Source organism: Orbicella franksi, chromosome 9 (genome assembly GCF_964199315.1).
Source record: "Orbicella franksi chromosome 9, jaOrbFran1.1, whole genome shotgun sequence".
Lineage (NCBI taxonomy): Eukaryota > Metazoa > Cnidaria > Anthozoa > Scleractinia > Merulinidae > Orbicella > Orbicella franksi.
This window is the reverse complement of record NC_138153.1, coordinates 6,286,896-6,304,423: the sequence shown is the minus strand read 5'-3', so window position 1 is coordinate 6,304,423 and position 17,528 is coordinate 6,286,896. Positions and strand designations below refer to the sequence as shown.

The following is a 17,528-nucleotide window of genomic DNA, read 5'->3' as shown; positions in this document are numbered from 1 at the left end:
ATATTTTTTCCTTTTGAAGGTTTCTGAATTTTATTAAGAAACTATTGTAAACGAGAAATGCTGAGCTGCGAAGCACTAATATACTACAAGCTGGAAATCGGCGAGTTTACTCTTGAATATCAATTGACGGGTTATTTCGACCGCTCAAAATTACTGCGAAGTTAATGCTTTGATTTCCAGCTTGTCTACGTTTAATATGTTTACTACGTGAAGTCAAGAAACTGCGTGGCAAAGATTCTTGTACCATTCTGCTGTCGTTTCTGATTTTTGGTCTATTTAAACTGAAAATTCTCACGAAAGTCCAAACAGGAGGAAAGGCATTGTGAAATAAGAATTATTTTTTAACATGCACCCTAAATCATTTCTCTCGCAAGGATTTTGCGACATACGCGTTTTCAATCAAATATAGTCAAACTTTCGAATGTGTTTTTTCTTGTATTTTACGGGGAGATCAGATTATTCATAATAACGCTTCCATCATGGCTGCAGTGGTTTTCCTCGAAAACTTCTTTGGCCCGGTCCACACTGCCGGAGAAATGTGAAAACGCAACAATCACCGGTCATTTTGGATTTGAGTTTGAGTAAAACTCGTGCGGGGAAATAACACGATGATCGTGACGCCACCGTTTTCGAAAAGCTTCGTTTTCAAAATGTTTTCGTCCACCCTCAAACGCAAAGCCGGCGTTTTCAAATTCCTCCGGCTTAAAGAGCGTTTTCGAAAAGCTCCGTTTTGGTGACGGATTAATGTGCACGGTATGTCTTACCGTGGAAACAAAGCTGCGTTTTTAACTTTCTCGGGCGTAGTGTGGATGGGGCCTTGCACTTTCGTTGAGCAGGAGGTTTTCGGGGTGAGTCAATTTTCTCTTGTCGAAAGGAAGCCAATAAGCTGAATTGACTCAAGAGGGTACAGAGTAATGTTTGTAGTCACAGCTAAATCCAGAGACCTGTTTATTTTGGTCTGAATACTCAATCAGGTTTAGTCACTTCATGAGAGCCAAGTCAAGGGCACCTGTGACTTAACTCAATTAGTTCGTGACAGCTGAACACTGTCGGCCAATCGGAGTTCGAGTTTCCCTGATCAGTTTCGCTTTTTAGCTCGTTATCAGCAGGACTGAGGCGAAAAAAGAAAAGCTCGAAACATGACGTGATGGATGGAGGGTGGGCCGTTGATTAGAAACTCCAACTTTGGCACGGTTTAGATATCACTGGAAGTTTTGAGCGAGAAGTAGAAAAGTTGCCTTCGCAGCAAGTTCTGGCGTGCAGTGTTTTTGGACAATGGAACGATTATTGCCTTGTCTGGTGGCATTTTTTGTCTGCTTACGGGTGGCTCTTGTTTTCTCGCGCCCAAGCGCAAATACACGTGCTTTAGGCGACGAGGATTGGACGCACCATAACTTCGAACAGATGACCGGGTATCTTCAAAATCTTCACAGACAATACCCGAAAATCACCCGTCTGTACAGCATTGGGAAATCAGTTCAGGGCCGAAAGTTATGGGTGATAGAAATCTCGGACAACCCGGGAAAACACGAGCCAGGCGAACCGGAATTCAAGTACATTGCTAACATGCACGGTAATGAAGTCGTCGGTCGAGAACTACTCCTGCATCTTGCCAAAGCGTTCTGTGAGAATTACGGTCGAGATACAAACCTGACCAAGATCGTGGACAATACCCGCATTCACTTGATGCCCAGCATGAACCCTGACGGGTACGAACTGGCAGCGGAAGGAAACAATCGCAAAGATTGGATCATAGGGCGGAGCAACGCCAACAATGTCGACCTCAACCGCAATTTTCCCGATCAGTTTTTCAAGAGCGTAACAGGACCTCCTCAGCCCGAGACTATAGCTGTTATGAAGTGGATCGAGAACTACCCGTTCGTGCTAAGCGCTAACCTTCACGGTGGTTCCTTGGTGGCAAATTACCCATTTGATGACAGCCCCACAGGACAGAGCGAATACAGCAAATCCCCGGATGACGATGTCTTCAAAGAGCTGGCCAAAAGCTACTCCATGGCACATCCCACCATGCATTTGAAAAACCCTCCCTGGCCTTGCCCCGAAGTCCCCCCGGATCATTTTGAAGACGGTGTTACAAATGGTGCAGCTTGGTACAGTGTGTCAGGGGGTATGCAGGATTACAACTACATGAACTCCAACTGCTTTGAGATCACTATAGAACAAGGTTGTAAGAAGTTCCCAGAAGCCAGTGAATTGCCCAAAGACTGGGAAGAAAACAAAAAAGCGCTGATTGCTTTCTTAGATCAGGTATGTTTTGATTTTGCAAGTTATTTATTATTATTATTATTTTTTTTTTTTTTTTTGCATGAAAAAAGAAAATAACCTTAAAATGGAAAGAAACCGCAAACTAATCGTTAAAAAAGAAAACCCAGTAACTGCAAGGGACCCCTGCATACGATAAACGCTGCCAACGTAGGATCTACAGGAGATCTCATCAGCCAAAAAAATGTATGAGTGAACGGGTCATTTTGCAATTTATGTGCGTTGGCTGTTGTGCTGGCGTTACATATCTGCGCTACACAGTGCTGACGAGCCCCAAGAAGGGCGAAACAGCTGTCCACTGTTGCGATCCTACTTTATCGGTTCTTGTCATGTTGGTGTCTCGAAACGTTTTTCAAAACGAAAAGAAAGCCCGAAAAAGGAATAATCCATCAAAATGACGCACTAAGTAAAATTGAATAGGATTATATTACCTATGACTCAAATCTGACAAATACAGGCTCAACTTATTGTTGTTTTTCTTACAATCTCCTACCTTGAGTCTTGGATCGTTCCTTAGTGCACAAGCCTGATTTTTTATTGGTTTTAAAAGCAACAAAAATGACCGAAGTAAAACACTAACGAGCTCGATTGAGGATGCTTTTTAGGGTCGGTCCAAGAGTAGCTCGGTTCCCGACTAGTGGTAGAGAGGAGCGAAGACTCTTGGCCAGAGCTTGCTTCTCTTAGTGATATCTTACGTCACTGAAGTCCTTTATTAATAGAGTATTTTGCTTGTTTGTTGTCCCAGGTGCATAAAGGCGTAAAGGGTTTTGTAAAGGACATTGAAGGCACTCCAATAGCTGGTGCACGCATCTCTGTTGACAGTCGCAAAAAAGACATCATAACCGCCAAGGACGGAGACTATTGGCGTCTCCTTCTCCCAGGGGGCTACAAAGTCACTGCCCAGGCACAAGGATACGAGCCCGTCACAAAAGAGGTGACGGTCACCGACGGGGAAGCAAAGGAGCTGAACTTTGCGTTGAAGAAATCAGCTATGGCTAACAACTCCATGGACACGGAGCAACTAGACAGTGATGAACCGAACCCGGCGGAAGATTCTAAACCAGAACCCGGATCCCCGACAGAAGTTGCCCCCATGGATCCAGGCATTGCTACCGGGGGAGGGATGATGACTGGGGGAGGGATGATGGGGGCTGGGATGCCCGGTGGAGGGGACTACGGGATGGGCATGGCCGGAGGTGGCATGGGAGGTCCATTGCATATGAATGATCAATATGGGATGTCAAATGGGATGGGAGCTCCCACGGAGAATATGGGCGGGGCAATGGGCTTGGGTAACAATTTTGACATGGGGGGTCCCATAGGGGATGCGGAGCTCGACCGTTTTGCCATGATGTCTCCCTACGAGGCTCAGTCTAGGGATAATACCAAGGGGTTTTTTCACATCACCACCGAAGAACACGAGCCTCACGCTGTGTTTAGTAATGATGATGGCAGTGAAAATCAGGCCGGCAATAACATCATGAAGAAGAGTGAGCTCGGCAGGCCACGAAAGAAATAGGCAATTCCTTTTTGCAATGCGAAACGATAGCTTTGTTTTTATAAACATATCCAGAAACCAAATCGGCCAGCGTACAATCATTAATGGGTTGGATTGGTTAAATGTGATCATACCTCAAGCATTTCAAAATCGCCTTTTCCAAGGGCACTTTGTGGAGCAGCAAGGGATTGGATTTAAAGATAACTAAATACATCGAAGTTATTTTGAGATGAGACAGGCTAAGTGAACAAACATTGAGATTTACGGACCATGGTGCGGGTTTTTTCGGGCCTTCCCCTGGTATAAGATAGTAGTTGAAGGCTGGAAGATCTATAAAAACAAACATTTAAGTAATCAATAGTTACAATTGTCTTTGTAACTTCTATTGCTAGTCCTTTTGACCCAGGATTTGTAGTACCGTATTGCACTGATTGAAGTCCAGGGCATTTTTTTCAAATGTCACGTTTTCTCATTACTGTTAATCTAGACAGTTTTACTGGTAGATCCGCCGGGCAGAAAAAGATAAACTAATACCACCGCTTACTGTATACATCCTTCGTAGATACTTTCTATTGAAAGGGGATGGGTTTTATTTATTTCATGACACTGACGGAGGGGACCTGGTATCCAATATTGCTACAGCTCTTGCACATTTCTGCAAGGGCCAACGGTCAACGCAAAAGGCACCGTATCCTGGTGGATCTAGCCAGCAAATTGTAGAATAGTAAAGAAAACTGATGAAATACTGACTTTTACGGTAACCTCGCTCCCAGGGTGTCCTGGGAGCGAGGTTACCGCAGAGGCCCTAGACCTCACTCAACGGGAGGACCTGGGCATAGGAACAAGGTAGACTGTACGCCTGGAATGAGGGAAAACGGTTGTATTCACACCGTGCGGTCAACTCTTTTTTCGTTAGTTTTCATTTCAAATTAAGCTATAGCCAAGCAAGGCTGATGATTATCCATCCCACATGATTTCAGGCTGGGACTGAAAATAAGTTAGTATCGGAGTCCTGATTACAAATCAATCAACTGTCATCGCTCAACAGGGCACCGATAATTATTTAGGAAAGCACGATTCACGGCTGTCCGTTAGTTAGGAAAAATTTATTTTTTTGTAGGAGTATTTTATATTAATTGACAATACAAATTAAATATTTTTTATTGGGAAACAGTGAGTCGGAGGATTATTTAATGTAAAGAAATTTGTATATTTTGATACTGAAGCAATAAATGAAATTGATCAATTATATTTGCTTACGATATGTTTTATGCAGCGCTAAACAAACTTATATGGGTATATAGGTAAGTGCGATTGTAAAGGATACGGTTGTTAGCGTTTTTGTCTGAAAAAGGGTATAGACTTTGACCGTCCTTGGCTGAAATAGGGAATGTTTTTCACTCTGGCTTGGCATTGAGTATTTCAGGGCTACTGCTGTTTTATTTACAAGGAACTATTTTTTCCGCATCAGTATTGGTATATTTCCATAATTTCGCTTATAATGTTATGACAAAATATTTACAAGGCTAAAAATGTTTAAAAATGGTTAAAAAAAAAAAAAAGTAAAACACCAAACAGTTTCGACATGACATCTTCAGGGTGAAATCATGTGATTTCCCCGCCCGAGGTTTCCTCAATCACCGGTGATTGTTGTGTTTAAAATTTCTCCTGTGTAGGGTGGACGGGGCCTACTGTGGGGGCCTGGATGCACAGCCTCGCTTTCACGTCGTCACTTGAAGTGTACATCTTGTACGTTTTCTTTGGGGTGGGGCGAGGACAGAAAGAAATTTGGCCTATATGTTTGTGAAAAAAATGAAAGGAGCTCTAGCTCTAAAATCTATTGTTAGTTTTTTCGTTTTAATTTGTAGTTGTGCTAAGAACTTACTTCTTAGGGGAAAAAGAAATTTGCCTTTTAAATTTACGCACTGAACTAAATAGCCCATAGTACCCAGGCGTTCCCTTCCGCTTATTTTTAGCGCGAAAATTGAATGACGTCACTGATATAATGCCACGGCGCGGGAGAACCGTAATAATCACGTGGCATGCAGACTGAGGTTTCCTCAAAACAATAAAGGTTTTGATCCATTTAAGTCTGGAATGAGAGAGTGCACTCTTAGGGGGTCTCTATTGTTTTTTTTTTACTGGTTAGGACCAATCAAGTGTTAAAATTTTTCAAAACATAACCTTTGAACTAAATATTTCTGCGAAAATGAAAAAAAAAAAAAAAACTGTCAGCATTCCTAAACCTACAAAGTGGTAACTATTTGACCTGCATCTGACATTCCTTTAAGTTTGAAGATTGCGCTAAAAGTGTGAACATTGCTTCAACTATGGCTGATTGAAAAGAATCTCAAAGAACTTTCATTGCAGCTTCATCACTAAACTCACGCACGCACCGTCACGCATGAGATTTTGTACAGGAAAGTGCGTGACTGCACGTACCTGAATATGCTGGCGTAGTTCCAAACCTTTCCGGGAAAGCCGTGTTTTGCGTCAAGAAATATGTGAAATCGTGGAAGTCGGCTGATTTTATAAATTCCAGAACACGCAGCTAGCAAAGGAGAAGGAAATTACCATGGCTGTACCATACTTTGCTTCGATTATACCTGTTATTTGCATTTTAACATTGATTCCATCGCTCTGCGCGGAGCAGACGTGGACAAGAAAGATTGTGGTTTCCGAGACAGGAGGAATAGACCGCAATAAGTGCTGGAGTGGCGCAGGGACAGCAAGTCCTTGTAGAACATTGGACTATGCTTTAGAACATGTGACTAACTCTACTCTGGTGCAGCTTCGACCTGGTCAATCACCGTTCAATCTAAGCCGACATTTTAACCTCACAAACTTGTTCGAGTTTGAATTGGTCGGAGATCAAGAGTCAATTGCCTCCATTGAGTGCCTGAGAAATCAAGGGAGTCTTTCCTTTGAAAACAGCAGAAACATCACACTCAGAAGGATCTTACTGCGTGGTTGTGGCGGCTTGCATGCTAGCACGACTGGTAGTGAGTTTAAGCATCCGCATATTCCGTTTCTGTCAGCTGTCTTTTTGGTCTACTGCAAGGACGTTGTTATTGACAACTGCTGGATAGTTCAAAGTCCAGGAATTGGGCTGAACATGTATGACACAGGTGGTAATGTCCAGATTTCGCATTCCCGGTTTGAAAGCAATCAGGCGATTAATACAAGTTCCACGGACACGGGCAGAGCTATTGCTGGGGGCGGTGTTTACATGGAGTTGACCTACCACGGCGGAACAGATCCATTCGATGTAAATTCTACAGTGTTAGCTGAATATGATACCAACAGCACCTTCACTTTCTTTAACTGCACATTCAGAAACAATAGTGCCCCCAGACAATGGTATGAAACAATAGTGGAGAACCCGTCGGGGGATGATCACATGCCATTTGGACGGGGAGGAGGTTTGTCAATATTCCTTAAAGGAAAAGCAGAAAACAATGTTATTTCGATTACTGGATGCCACTTTGAAGATAATCAGGCTGTGTGGGGTGCAGGAGTTTTCATTGAATTTCATGATCAGGTGCAAAACAACACATTTGAGGTGAAAAACTGCACTTTCATAAACAATAGCGCACACTTTGCTGGAGGAGGTATCAGAAGTGGAGTAACTGCTCACAGCGATAGGCAGTTGTTACATCCCAATAACATGAAGTACGAAGACTGCAAATTTGAAAGCAACCGTGCAATCTGGGGTGGAGGGGTATCATATTATGAAACATCAAGCTCAAAATCTTCTTTGACAGGTGATGCAGACAAGCTGCATATAGACTATGAAAAATGTCATTGGAGAAACAATAGAGCAACATCAGGCTCTGCAATCGGTGTGGCCACTGGACCAGCTGTGAATGGTCTTCAGGACTTTTCCGTTAGAGGAATCAAGTTGTATGTCATTGTTCTCAAAGACTGCCATCTCTGTAACAACTCTATAATCTTGACAGAAGATGAGAAGGTTATTGGCCAAGGAGCTATCTACTCTTACTCGCTTCCCATCATTTTTAAAGGAGACGTGAACATCGAATACAATGACAATACTGCCATGGTGATTGAGAATGCAGTGCTACATTTTCTCGGTAATGTAACCTTTAGAAATAACAGCGGAAACCAAGGAGGTGCAATAGGATTGTATGGCACATCAGTGTTAATGCTTATGCCCCACAGTAACCTCAACTTCTTTAACAACACTGCTGAAGATCGAGGAGGAGCAATTTACGTAAGGGATTCTGGGCCACCTGTTATAGGTTTTAATACAACAGAACTTAAGACTCGGCAATGTTTTCTTGCTTACAACAACAGCTTCAGTCTGGCTAAGGTCACTGAATGGCAGACCAAACTAGTTTTTAAGGGTAATCGGGTGTTGGCTAATGGTGGTGGAGAATCTGTCTTTGCCTCAACCCTTCAGGGATGTCGTCAAAGTGGACGACCCCGCATAAACAATGAATCTCTTGAGTGGCCCAATGTAATTCAGTATCAAGATTTGAACAAGACCACTAAAGAACAGATATCTACTGATCCGATCTTCATAAAATTCATTGAGAAGGAGTGGATGGTTTCTCCTAGTGAAGTCTTTGATGCGACTCTCCATTTGATTGATGAGAAGAATAGTTCTGTTTTGGGCGTTGTCAAGGTCACAATTACAGATGAGCATGAAAAAAACGAGGCTGGCAGTGTCAACCTGGGTACAGCTTCCCATCTGTTTCTGGTGCAAGGGGATTCTTCGAGAATTAACAATTTGTACCTTCTTGGAAGTGTTGATAGGCCATTTAAAGTTGACATTGGCACAGTTGTGGGTCGCGTTACGCACACCTCTTCTAAAGGGAAATTGACCTTGCAGCGCTGCAATGTCGGCTTTGAACAAACTGACAGCAAGACCTGTTCTTGTATCTCAAGTACTGTATCTGGTATTTCAAAATGCAGTGCCAACTTCAAGGATGTGTTCTTGAAGAGAGGATACTGGGGTGGAACAGTGGAAGATAAATTTAGTACTTACCCATGTCCAACCCATTACTGCAATTTCTCTAAAGGTGATTCATTCTTTCGATACGATGCTGAAACAATGTGTACTGTTGGCCGCAATGGTACAAGTGTTCTCTGTGGGGCATGCAAAGATGGCTACTCTGTGAATCTCGGGAATGAACAGTGTAGACAGTCGTGTTCAAACAGTCACTTATGGCTTGCAGTGGCATTCTGTTTGGTAACACCTCTGTTAGTGTTGATTGTATTTCGGATTGACTTGGACATTTTCACAACATATCTTAACACTTGGCTCTACTCCTATCAGACAATTTTGTTTCTCTTGCGAGAAGGACAATACCTTGATCCATTTATCTCTTTTGTGATTGGTGTTGCCAACTGGGAACTCAGAGTTGGTGGAACTTGTCTTTACAAAGGAATGACTAATCTTCAAAAACTTGGGGTAAATTACATTTTCCCCTCATACGTTCTTCTTCTGCTTGTGGTTTTGGCCAAAATTGCAAGACATCGCCCTGGTTGTTACATAAACAGGACTGTTTCCCATGCCTTCTGTACACTGCTGGTTCTCTGTTACACAAATGTCACAATAATCTCTTTCAACATTGTCCATTATGTGCATATGCAAGGAAGATGGGTGCTGTACGCAGATGGTAACATTGACTTTGTAAGGGACTGGAAAACGCACTTACCATTTACCATCATCGCCTGTCTGTGGATTGTTCTTTTTGTCATCTTTGTACCACTGCTGCTTCTGTTTACCCCATGGTTCTTGAGGCGTTTCCCATACTTGAACAATTTCAGACTGTACTTTGACACTTTCCAAAGGTGCTTCAAAGTCACTTACAGATGGTTTGCGGCATACTACTTTATTTGCCGCATTTACATTTTGCTAATTGCCTTGTACGTTCCATTTTCGCCCCTGAAGAGATGTTTCCTGGATGTGTCAAGTATACTCATTGCTGTGATGTGCCTGTACCTCCAGCCTTACAACGAACAGTACCAGTGGTTCAACAGGCTTGATGCTGTTCTTCTTACAAATTTATGCTTGATCGTAAACTTCAGCTCAAGCATTGTTAGTGATGCAACATCGTCTGTCCGTGATGGCCTAGAAAACATTGTAAACCTCTTGGCATATGTACCTCTTGTTTATCTGATCGGTCTTGTCCTGTACCATGGTTGGCAATACTGCTGTCCAAGGAACTTTCTTGAGGGCTATATTACAGTAGAGCAAAGGGCAAGGTCTGATTCCATGTCTGAAACTGCTGCTCAAGCTTCTCCAATTTAATTTAATAATGTGTAGGTCCAGAAAATATCTGTACCTCCCCCATGGAAGAGATTTTTTCTAAAACCTGCCCCCCCCCCCCTTATCAGCCCTGTAGAAATTCCAATCAATCTTTACACATTTCTTCAAATTATTTGGTCTTACAGAACCCCCACCCCCCAGGAAATTCCAATCCCTTCTGTGGGGGAGCATGGATATTTCCTGGAACTGCACAATAATTAAAGTGCTGTTGTGGGAGGTGGGGTGGTCATCTGATGGTTGGTGTACACACAGGACTTTGAATTGAGTTCTCCACAGGCACTGATCCATACTGGTTTCCACTGTTTTATGAAAATTGGTCAGATTTTTCAGAATAACTAAGAAACTCAGGAAAGGGGAATTTAGGGAGTTAAAATCCAAAACAATTCCTTGAGAAGCATGGCCCCTTACCATCTAAAAATGATAAAAAAGAGATTCATGATTCATGCTCATGCTAGAAACTCGGGCAAAGAATGAGAAAGTTCTTTAGATCTTTTGAAGATGGCAGCAGTGTCGGGATAGGTTTGTTTCAAGTAGAGATGAAAAAAAATTCAACCCTGCTGGAAGCAAACCTACAAAAAATACTCTGAAATTCAACTTCAAAAGGTCAATTACCTTAAATTTACTTTACACGAGATGACAGACAAGAAACTTTCTCAATAAGAAAAGAAATTTTCTCGATTCTTGCAGCATCTTTTGAGCGACTTTTTAGGAAATGTCAGCAAAAGTTGTAATTTAAAATTTTTAAGCTTCAGTTTTTAATTCCGCATAGTAAATTGTAGTAATGTAGATAGAGGACCAGCCTAATTAACTTAGTGTCAACTTGGTGATATCCTCTGTAAATATTGCTTTTATTATTATTATTATTGTTATTGTTATTGTTATTGTTATTGTTATTATAAATGTAGAGCAACTTGTGGATAGCCCTTCCATATGAAAACAAAAAATATGTACTTTTTTGATAGTTATTTTGTTGAGTGTTTCTTATATATAATTGCACAGCATTGACAAGAAAATCATTGGCCATAATAAAAAGGAGCTTTCTGATTGGTTACCTTGGTCCTCTGAATTTTGCAATATGCCTCAATAGGAAGTATAGCTCATGAATATGCTTTTGTGCTCTTGTTGTACAGAAGAAAGCTGTTTTCTATTTTGTAGAAACTTTTGGAGCGTTATAGGGAATGTCTGGCCAGCAATAGTTTGGTTCAGAGTCATGAAAATTGGGTTAAAAATGCATGTATGTGCCTGAAAGATTTTGAAGTAAGGTAATTTTTTTTCTTAATTATGTCAATAAAATGATTACATGGCATCTGTGGTGGGGGGAGGGGAGGGGGGGCACTCCCATATGAAAAGGTCCAGGATTCTCATTGTCTTGCTCAGTGGTGTAAATCAAAGACTTTCATCCCACTCATTTTAGCAGCTGAAGTGTCTTTTAGGATTGCATGTGAAGAAATGATTTCATTTCTGTTTTAAGTGGTTGCTTTTGTGGGTTTTAATTCCAATTTTCCATTGAGCATCCTGACCTTTTCATATGGAAGTCCCCGCCCCTCCCCCTCCTGGGCATGGTATGCATAAACGCTGTAGTGCTTTGCATGCATTGCAGTCCCATATGGTACTAGATAATATTTCAGTTTCTGTTGACTATAGGATTACTTTGTCTCCATGCAAATTAACCCTTATTTTATGTACCCATAGAACAGTGAGTCATACTTATAATAACTGTTTTATCAGAAGTTTGCATTTTTGTTGTGAAAAAAGAAATTATTCAGAACTGCTAGCATGAAATTAGTCCTGTTCACAGTTCCTCTATTTTGTTTTGAGTCTGTCAAGATTGCAAGCTTAGCAGAATCTTAACCTGGTGTGTGGGATATACATGCTGAAACTCGTAGCAAAAAATAAATGTTTGTGGACAAACTAGCATGAAATTATATAAAATTGGAAGTATTTTACATTTGTAATGAGAAAAAAGAAATACATAGGAGCTGTTAGCATGAAATTATATAAAATTAGAATTATTTTATATTAAAAGAGTATTTCCTAATTACATAGTAGTATTTTTCCTGTTTCAATGGGCATTAAAAACTCAGCATGGCTCAATTATCTGTAGGTTAGGATGTGAATTTCCTCTTCTGATTGTTGTACATTTCAGTTTTTCGATTTTGAGAATTTATTGCTTCATCAGAACAGTATAGGGACTGCTACCCTCACACTCTTGTTGCCTGCTGCTTTGCAAAGAGATGCATCAATGTCTTAATATGGCATTGCATGTTTATCTCCCAAAAGGGCTGCTAAGAAACAATTGTGCATTGCTAGACACGTGGCAAAGTGATTTTGTGGAGTTTTGAGCTTTAACCCTTGAAGGGAGTCTCCTTGGTAGGGTTGCATTGGGCAGGTTAGGGTTGTTAATGGTAGAGTAGGGTAGGGTAAGGTTGCATAGTATAGGGTAGGATAGGTCAGAGCAACCTCAAGTGTCATCTCCTACCCAGCTCTCACTCTGTTTGACGTTTGGTCGTGGAAGATCTGGGTTCAAGATTACCTCCGGTGTTAACAGGGTATCATTCCAGAAGGAATTTCTCTCTTAATATAGGTTTTCCGAAAGAGAAACAGAAGGAGACCAAAGAGTCACTTGATTTGATAAAGTGCAAGTGAAGACCTACTTTATGTCCGAACACGTACTTAGCGGCTCGAGTCATTCCCGTTACCGGCGGTCGTGAAACGAGCGACCCAGGAAAGATCCGATTTGAAGTCAGAAAATATGGGACTACGCATACCTAGCTAACAAACACGTGATTCAATCAAGATGCTAGTGTTTTACTTCCGCTCATTTCTATTGTTTTTAAAACCAACTAAAATCGAGCCTGTAACGGAGCTCTCGAGAGTTGCTCGTTTTATAAAGCTTGCGAAGAAAGGAACGAGACCTCGAGGAAACAGATTGCTTCAGGCCTAGCTAAATAGCTAGAAAGTCAGGTGTCACAGAGGGTCACGCCCAAAAAATTGAAGAGTTCCGCGAAGAACTGAGAATGTAGGGTCGAAGGTGGCGGAATGAGTGGTCGTGAACCACTTCTAACCATTCAGTGTTCCTCACACAATTCTCTTGAAAGATCTCGAGACCTAGGCCTGAGACGGAACAACTTATTTTCTGTTAATTGGCCCTATTTACTTGTTGGTGTTCTATTTCTTTCTCTGTGCGCGAATGGGTATAAAACTGGCGGCAACTGTCATCAGGTTTCGCGAGACGACAAAAACAGTAACCACTAGCTCCTCGAGGAATATCGTCATGGACTCATTTACAGAAGAAAAGCGGCTAAAGATCATGCCCCACCTAAAATTTTAGTTCTATTTGCCTATCATCTATCAACATTCTTCTACAATAGCCCTTTTCTGTTAACTTTTCCAGTCATCATTGGAAACAAAGAACATCAACGTGGATGCGAAGCAACTCGGACGAAAATTAAACCTGTAGCCTGTTCCATGCTCTAGGTAGTTGGGGAAAAAAGAGGGCGAGTGAGAGCAACAACAAGGGAGGGTCTCCCTCGTTTTTTCTCTCGATCAGTCTTTATTTCGCTGGTCCCAACTACCGAGAGCCAGGAACAAGCTACTTCCACGTTGAACTTTTAAATCGTGAAAAGCGCTGGATACTATTAGGCACTAATTCTAGTACAAATTAATTCCACTCTTTTCGACCGGTAAGTTCAAACGACTTAGATGTTTCACCATTTAAATTAAGCAACTCTAGTCAGTGAACCAGAGGGGAGCGATACCGCCTTCGTTCCATGCACGTGCTGAAGTAGGTATAAAGATCCAAAACGAGTTTCACCGGTTGATCCAGTTCTTGAGATCACAGGCATACGGGCCGGAGTGGGGAGGGGAGGGGGGAGGGGTGCGGAGCTGCAGCCCAACAGTTTCAGAAATTGTGGAAATTTTTCGGGCAAAAGTACTCGGGAGAAGACATTCTAAAAGGTAGTCAAGGCCAGGCTTGTAGGCTACTTTCTCTGAGGTTTGCCTTGTCAAAACGGAGTTGAGGTCAAATGATATAAGGATCCAGGTATTCTGTTTTAGAAAAGCCATACCGTTGAAATGTGTATCGTGGAAATGCACGAGATGGACATTATTTTCATCAACAAAACAATGACAAAAGAATCAAAGCAAACGAAGACCAAGACTTTTTGTAGTGGCTCTGAAAAAAGCCTTGTTGATTGGCTCCTCAAAGAGCCCTTTTAAAATTTCTCCTGAACCTTTCGTATGAGGAAGAATTAACTGTTAGTTTTATAAGTTTCTGATTTTACTAGGCTGTCAATCAAAGTGAATAGGGTATGCGAGATTTCAAGTAACTATTTTTGGAATGATAACAGTTTCATTAGACATGCGAATTGTGAACGTTTTTTGTTTTTACTGCGATTTGCAATTAGGTCACCGCCCCCCCCCCCCCCCAGTCCGAAGGTGCCCGTACGCCTGTGCTTGAGATCAAATTACTGTTGAGAGGTTAAATATGTCACTGTTTCAATTGGCAGTACAGTGAAGCAACAGCAACAGCAGCAGCAGCAGCAACAACAACAACAACGACAACAACAAAATGTTATTAATACATTTCAGCCTACACTATGACAGAGCATCACACCTCAGTTCCGCAGAGGGCGCAAACTGAAAAAAACTTTACAGCCATTATTTATCTTAGACAAAAAAGACTTCAGTTAACTTTTAAATGAAATAATACAAATTCCATTACTACCTTACTGATTCATTTTGATACATTGCAGCCAAGAACATTACAGTTACAATTGCTATCTACGTCTTCTTAGAAGCCGGAACCCAACATTGGTGTTCAAGTGGGGAGAATTACCCCATTATAATATATACTTGATTTTGACAAAAGTATGGGAGTGATATTTCGTTCCCGAAAAGAATGAGCCTTTTCGTCACCAAGTAATGGTTGACAACTGCTACACTTTGATATATATCTGTCATATTTTTACGACTCATCAAACACGACTTCGTTTTTGTTAAGTTACAGTTGCACCTTAATGAACATAACTTTAAAAAGTTAAAACCTAAAAGACTTAGTCTTGTTAATAGAAACATAAAACTAGTGTTCTTGTTTAAAGTACTATAAAATACATGTGCATTGGTCTGAAGTTACAAGTGTTGTTATGAGTTACACAAGCACAAAGTTATGATAACATTAACAAATTGAAAGTCTGGCAAACCTTTTTAAATTTCATCATCGTGTCCTAAAAAAAGTACTACAATTCAATCCCTATTAAACGGCCACCCTCAGAGAAATGGATAGTGGCCGCTTAAAAGGGGCTGGCCGTTTAATAGAGGTACAAACAAAATAAAAAAACCTCATCGGGATTTTGATTACTGGCCACCTAAATAGCGTGGTCGTTTAATGGGTGGCCGCTTAATAGGGGTTGGACTGTATTTACTAATTTGTTCTTTAAGCATTCTAAAAGACCTCTATCCAGCAATTTCGTCAAGTTGTGGATTCTGTTTGCTCTTCAGTAGAATTTGATCTACCAGTAATATAGGGCTACATCTAGCAGGACATCATTATACACTTAATTACTGGCCCCGAGAGAAATAGTTTTGCTTTCCCAAGAATCTTGATCGATTTGTTCCGATGTGCGAAATCTAGTTATAAAACTACTTGCAGAGTTATTATTTACAACTATGTGAATAGCAGTAGGGAAAAAGAATGATCGAGCTTTCAGTATCATCTCCCTCTTGCTGGTGAATGAAAACTGAAATAGCTCTACACGTAACAAGCGTTTGGTATTATTTTCCATCATCCTCACTCTGATTGAATGTTATGCCTCCTTTTACAAGTGAAAATGAGGTGGCGTCTTTAACAATCAATTTGTAAGATTGTTTCTTAAACTTCCTTTGCAGCTTTTTTAGCAAGTGCAAGTTTACAAGTGCTTAGCACGTACTTAAAATTCTCTCGAGCACGCGCAACGTTTTAATTTTAAAAAGTTTTTAAATCGCACGTAACATCAAGCGGGTTTTTCAACTGATGAAGGCTTAAGAGTTAGCCGAAATGTCTTGCTAAAATATACAAGTCAGTGACAAACAAACAGCACTTTTTATCGATTATGCCCTATTTACTTGTTGTTTTTCTATTTCTTTCTCTGTGCGCGAATGGGTATAAAACTGGCGGCAACTGTCATCAGGTTTCGCGAGACGACAAAAACAGTAACCACTAGCTCCTCGAGGAATATCGTCATGGACTCATTTACAGAAGAAAAGCGGCTAAAGATCATGCCCCACTTAAAATTTTAGTTCTAGTTGTCTATTATCTATCAACATTCTTCTACAATAGCCCTTTTCTGTTAACTTTCCAGTCATCATTGGAAACAAAGAACATCAACGTGGATGCGAAGCAGCTCCGACGAAAATTAAACCCGTAGCCTGTTCCATGCTCTAGGTAGTAGGGGAGAAAAGAGGGCGAGGTGAGAGAAAAAAAAAAGGGAGGGTCTCCCTCGTTTTTTTCCCTCGATCACCCTCTATATTTCGCTCGTCCCCAACTACCGAGAGCCAGGAACAGGCTACATCCACGTTGAGTTTAAATCGTGAAAAGTGCTGGATAATATTAGGCACTAATTCTAGTATAATCTTATTGCTTTCGACTGTTAAGTTCAAACCATTTCACTGCCGTTTAAATTAAGCAACTCTAGTCGGTGGACCAGAAGGGAACGATGTAGGCTTCGTTCCGTGCAAGTGGAAGTAGGAAAAAAAGATCCAGAAAGAGTTTCACCGGTTGATCCAGTTCATGAGTTCAAATTATTGTTGAGAGGTTAAGGTGGCCGAACACAGTTTTCGCGCGCGCTTTTCCTGATGCAATTCAGCGCGCGCACAAGGATTGCAAAAACAAACATGCCGTCAACAGAGCGATCATTTTATTTACTAAACACCCGCACTATCTGCGCTATTTTTCTCTATTATTGAACGCAGTATATTGATGGCTTTAGTCTTTTATTACAAAGATATGTTAGAAAAGGTAGCGACGCAAAGAACCCAGCAATTCTCAGCTTTTTCTTTGTTACCGAAAGAACCCAGTTAAATGCAGCGCATGCGCAGTTGCTCGAAAAATTGAGACCGATTGCTTTTGCAGAAACATGCCGATTTCTAACGATCCAGTCGTTAGAATTTCAAGAAATTTGGCAAAAAAAGTAGTTCAGAAACCACGTGAATGATTTATCGCAAAAAATTTGAATTTTGACATAGGGAATTTTTAATAATACAGAACATGCAGTGAAAACGGTTAACGGCGAATTACGAAAATCGCCTATGTCAAAATTTTATTAGAACAGTGTTGACAGAAGGGATTTAATGTCAATTCGTAGTGGGCAAATGATGAAAAAAATCTAACGACTGGATTTTTTTTAAATAAACAAAAACCATTTTTTAAGCCTTGTTTTTAACCAGCCCCGTTGCCATGGCAACAGCACACACCTT

General features: G+C 41.1%; 2 protein-coding genes across 2 annotated transcripts in view; both read left to right on the top strand.

Annotated features, from left to right (window-relative positions):
* Nucleotides 1–23: 23 nt before the first annotated feature.
* LOC145496481 (carboxypeptidase D-like) lies at nucleotides 24–5,050 on the top strand. The gene is made up of 2 exons (XM_081476161.1): nucleotides 24–2,268; nucleotides 3,029–5,050. The coding sequence occupies exons 1-2, from the start codon at nucleotides 1,276–1,278 to the stop codon at nucleotides 3,800–3,802; spliced, it is 1,767 nt and encodes a 588-aa protein (XP_081332287.1). The 5' UTR covers nucleotides 24–1,275; the 3' UTR covers nucleotides 3,803–5,050.
* Nucleotides 5,051–6,001: 951 nt separating this feature from the next.
* LOC145496701 (uncharacterized) overlaps nucleotides 6,002–17,528 on the top strand; it is a 30,774-nt gene continuing 19,247 nt past the window's right edge. Inside the window, exon 1 of the mRNA XM_081476434.1 lies at nucleotides 6,002–10,073. Within this exon, the coding sequence (XP_081332560.1) occupies nucleotides 6,357–10,058 (3,702 nt within the window). The 5' untranslated portion in view covers nucleotides 6,002–6,356 and the 3' untranslated portion in view covers nucleotides 10,059–10,073. The remainder of the gene's footprint in view (nucleotides 10,074–17,528) is intronic.

Coding starts and splice junctions, on each gene's coding strand:
- LOC145496481 (XM_081476161.1), top strand. CDS start 1,276: ATGGAACGATTATTGCCTTGTCTGGTGGCATTTTTTGTCTGCTTACGG. Junction 2,269..3,028: donor TGATTGCTTTCTTAGATCAG/GTATGTTTTGAT, acceptor TTGTTGTCCCAG/GTGCATAAAGGCGTAAAGGG.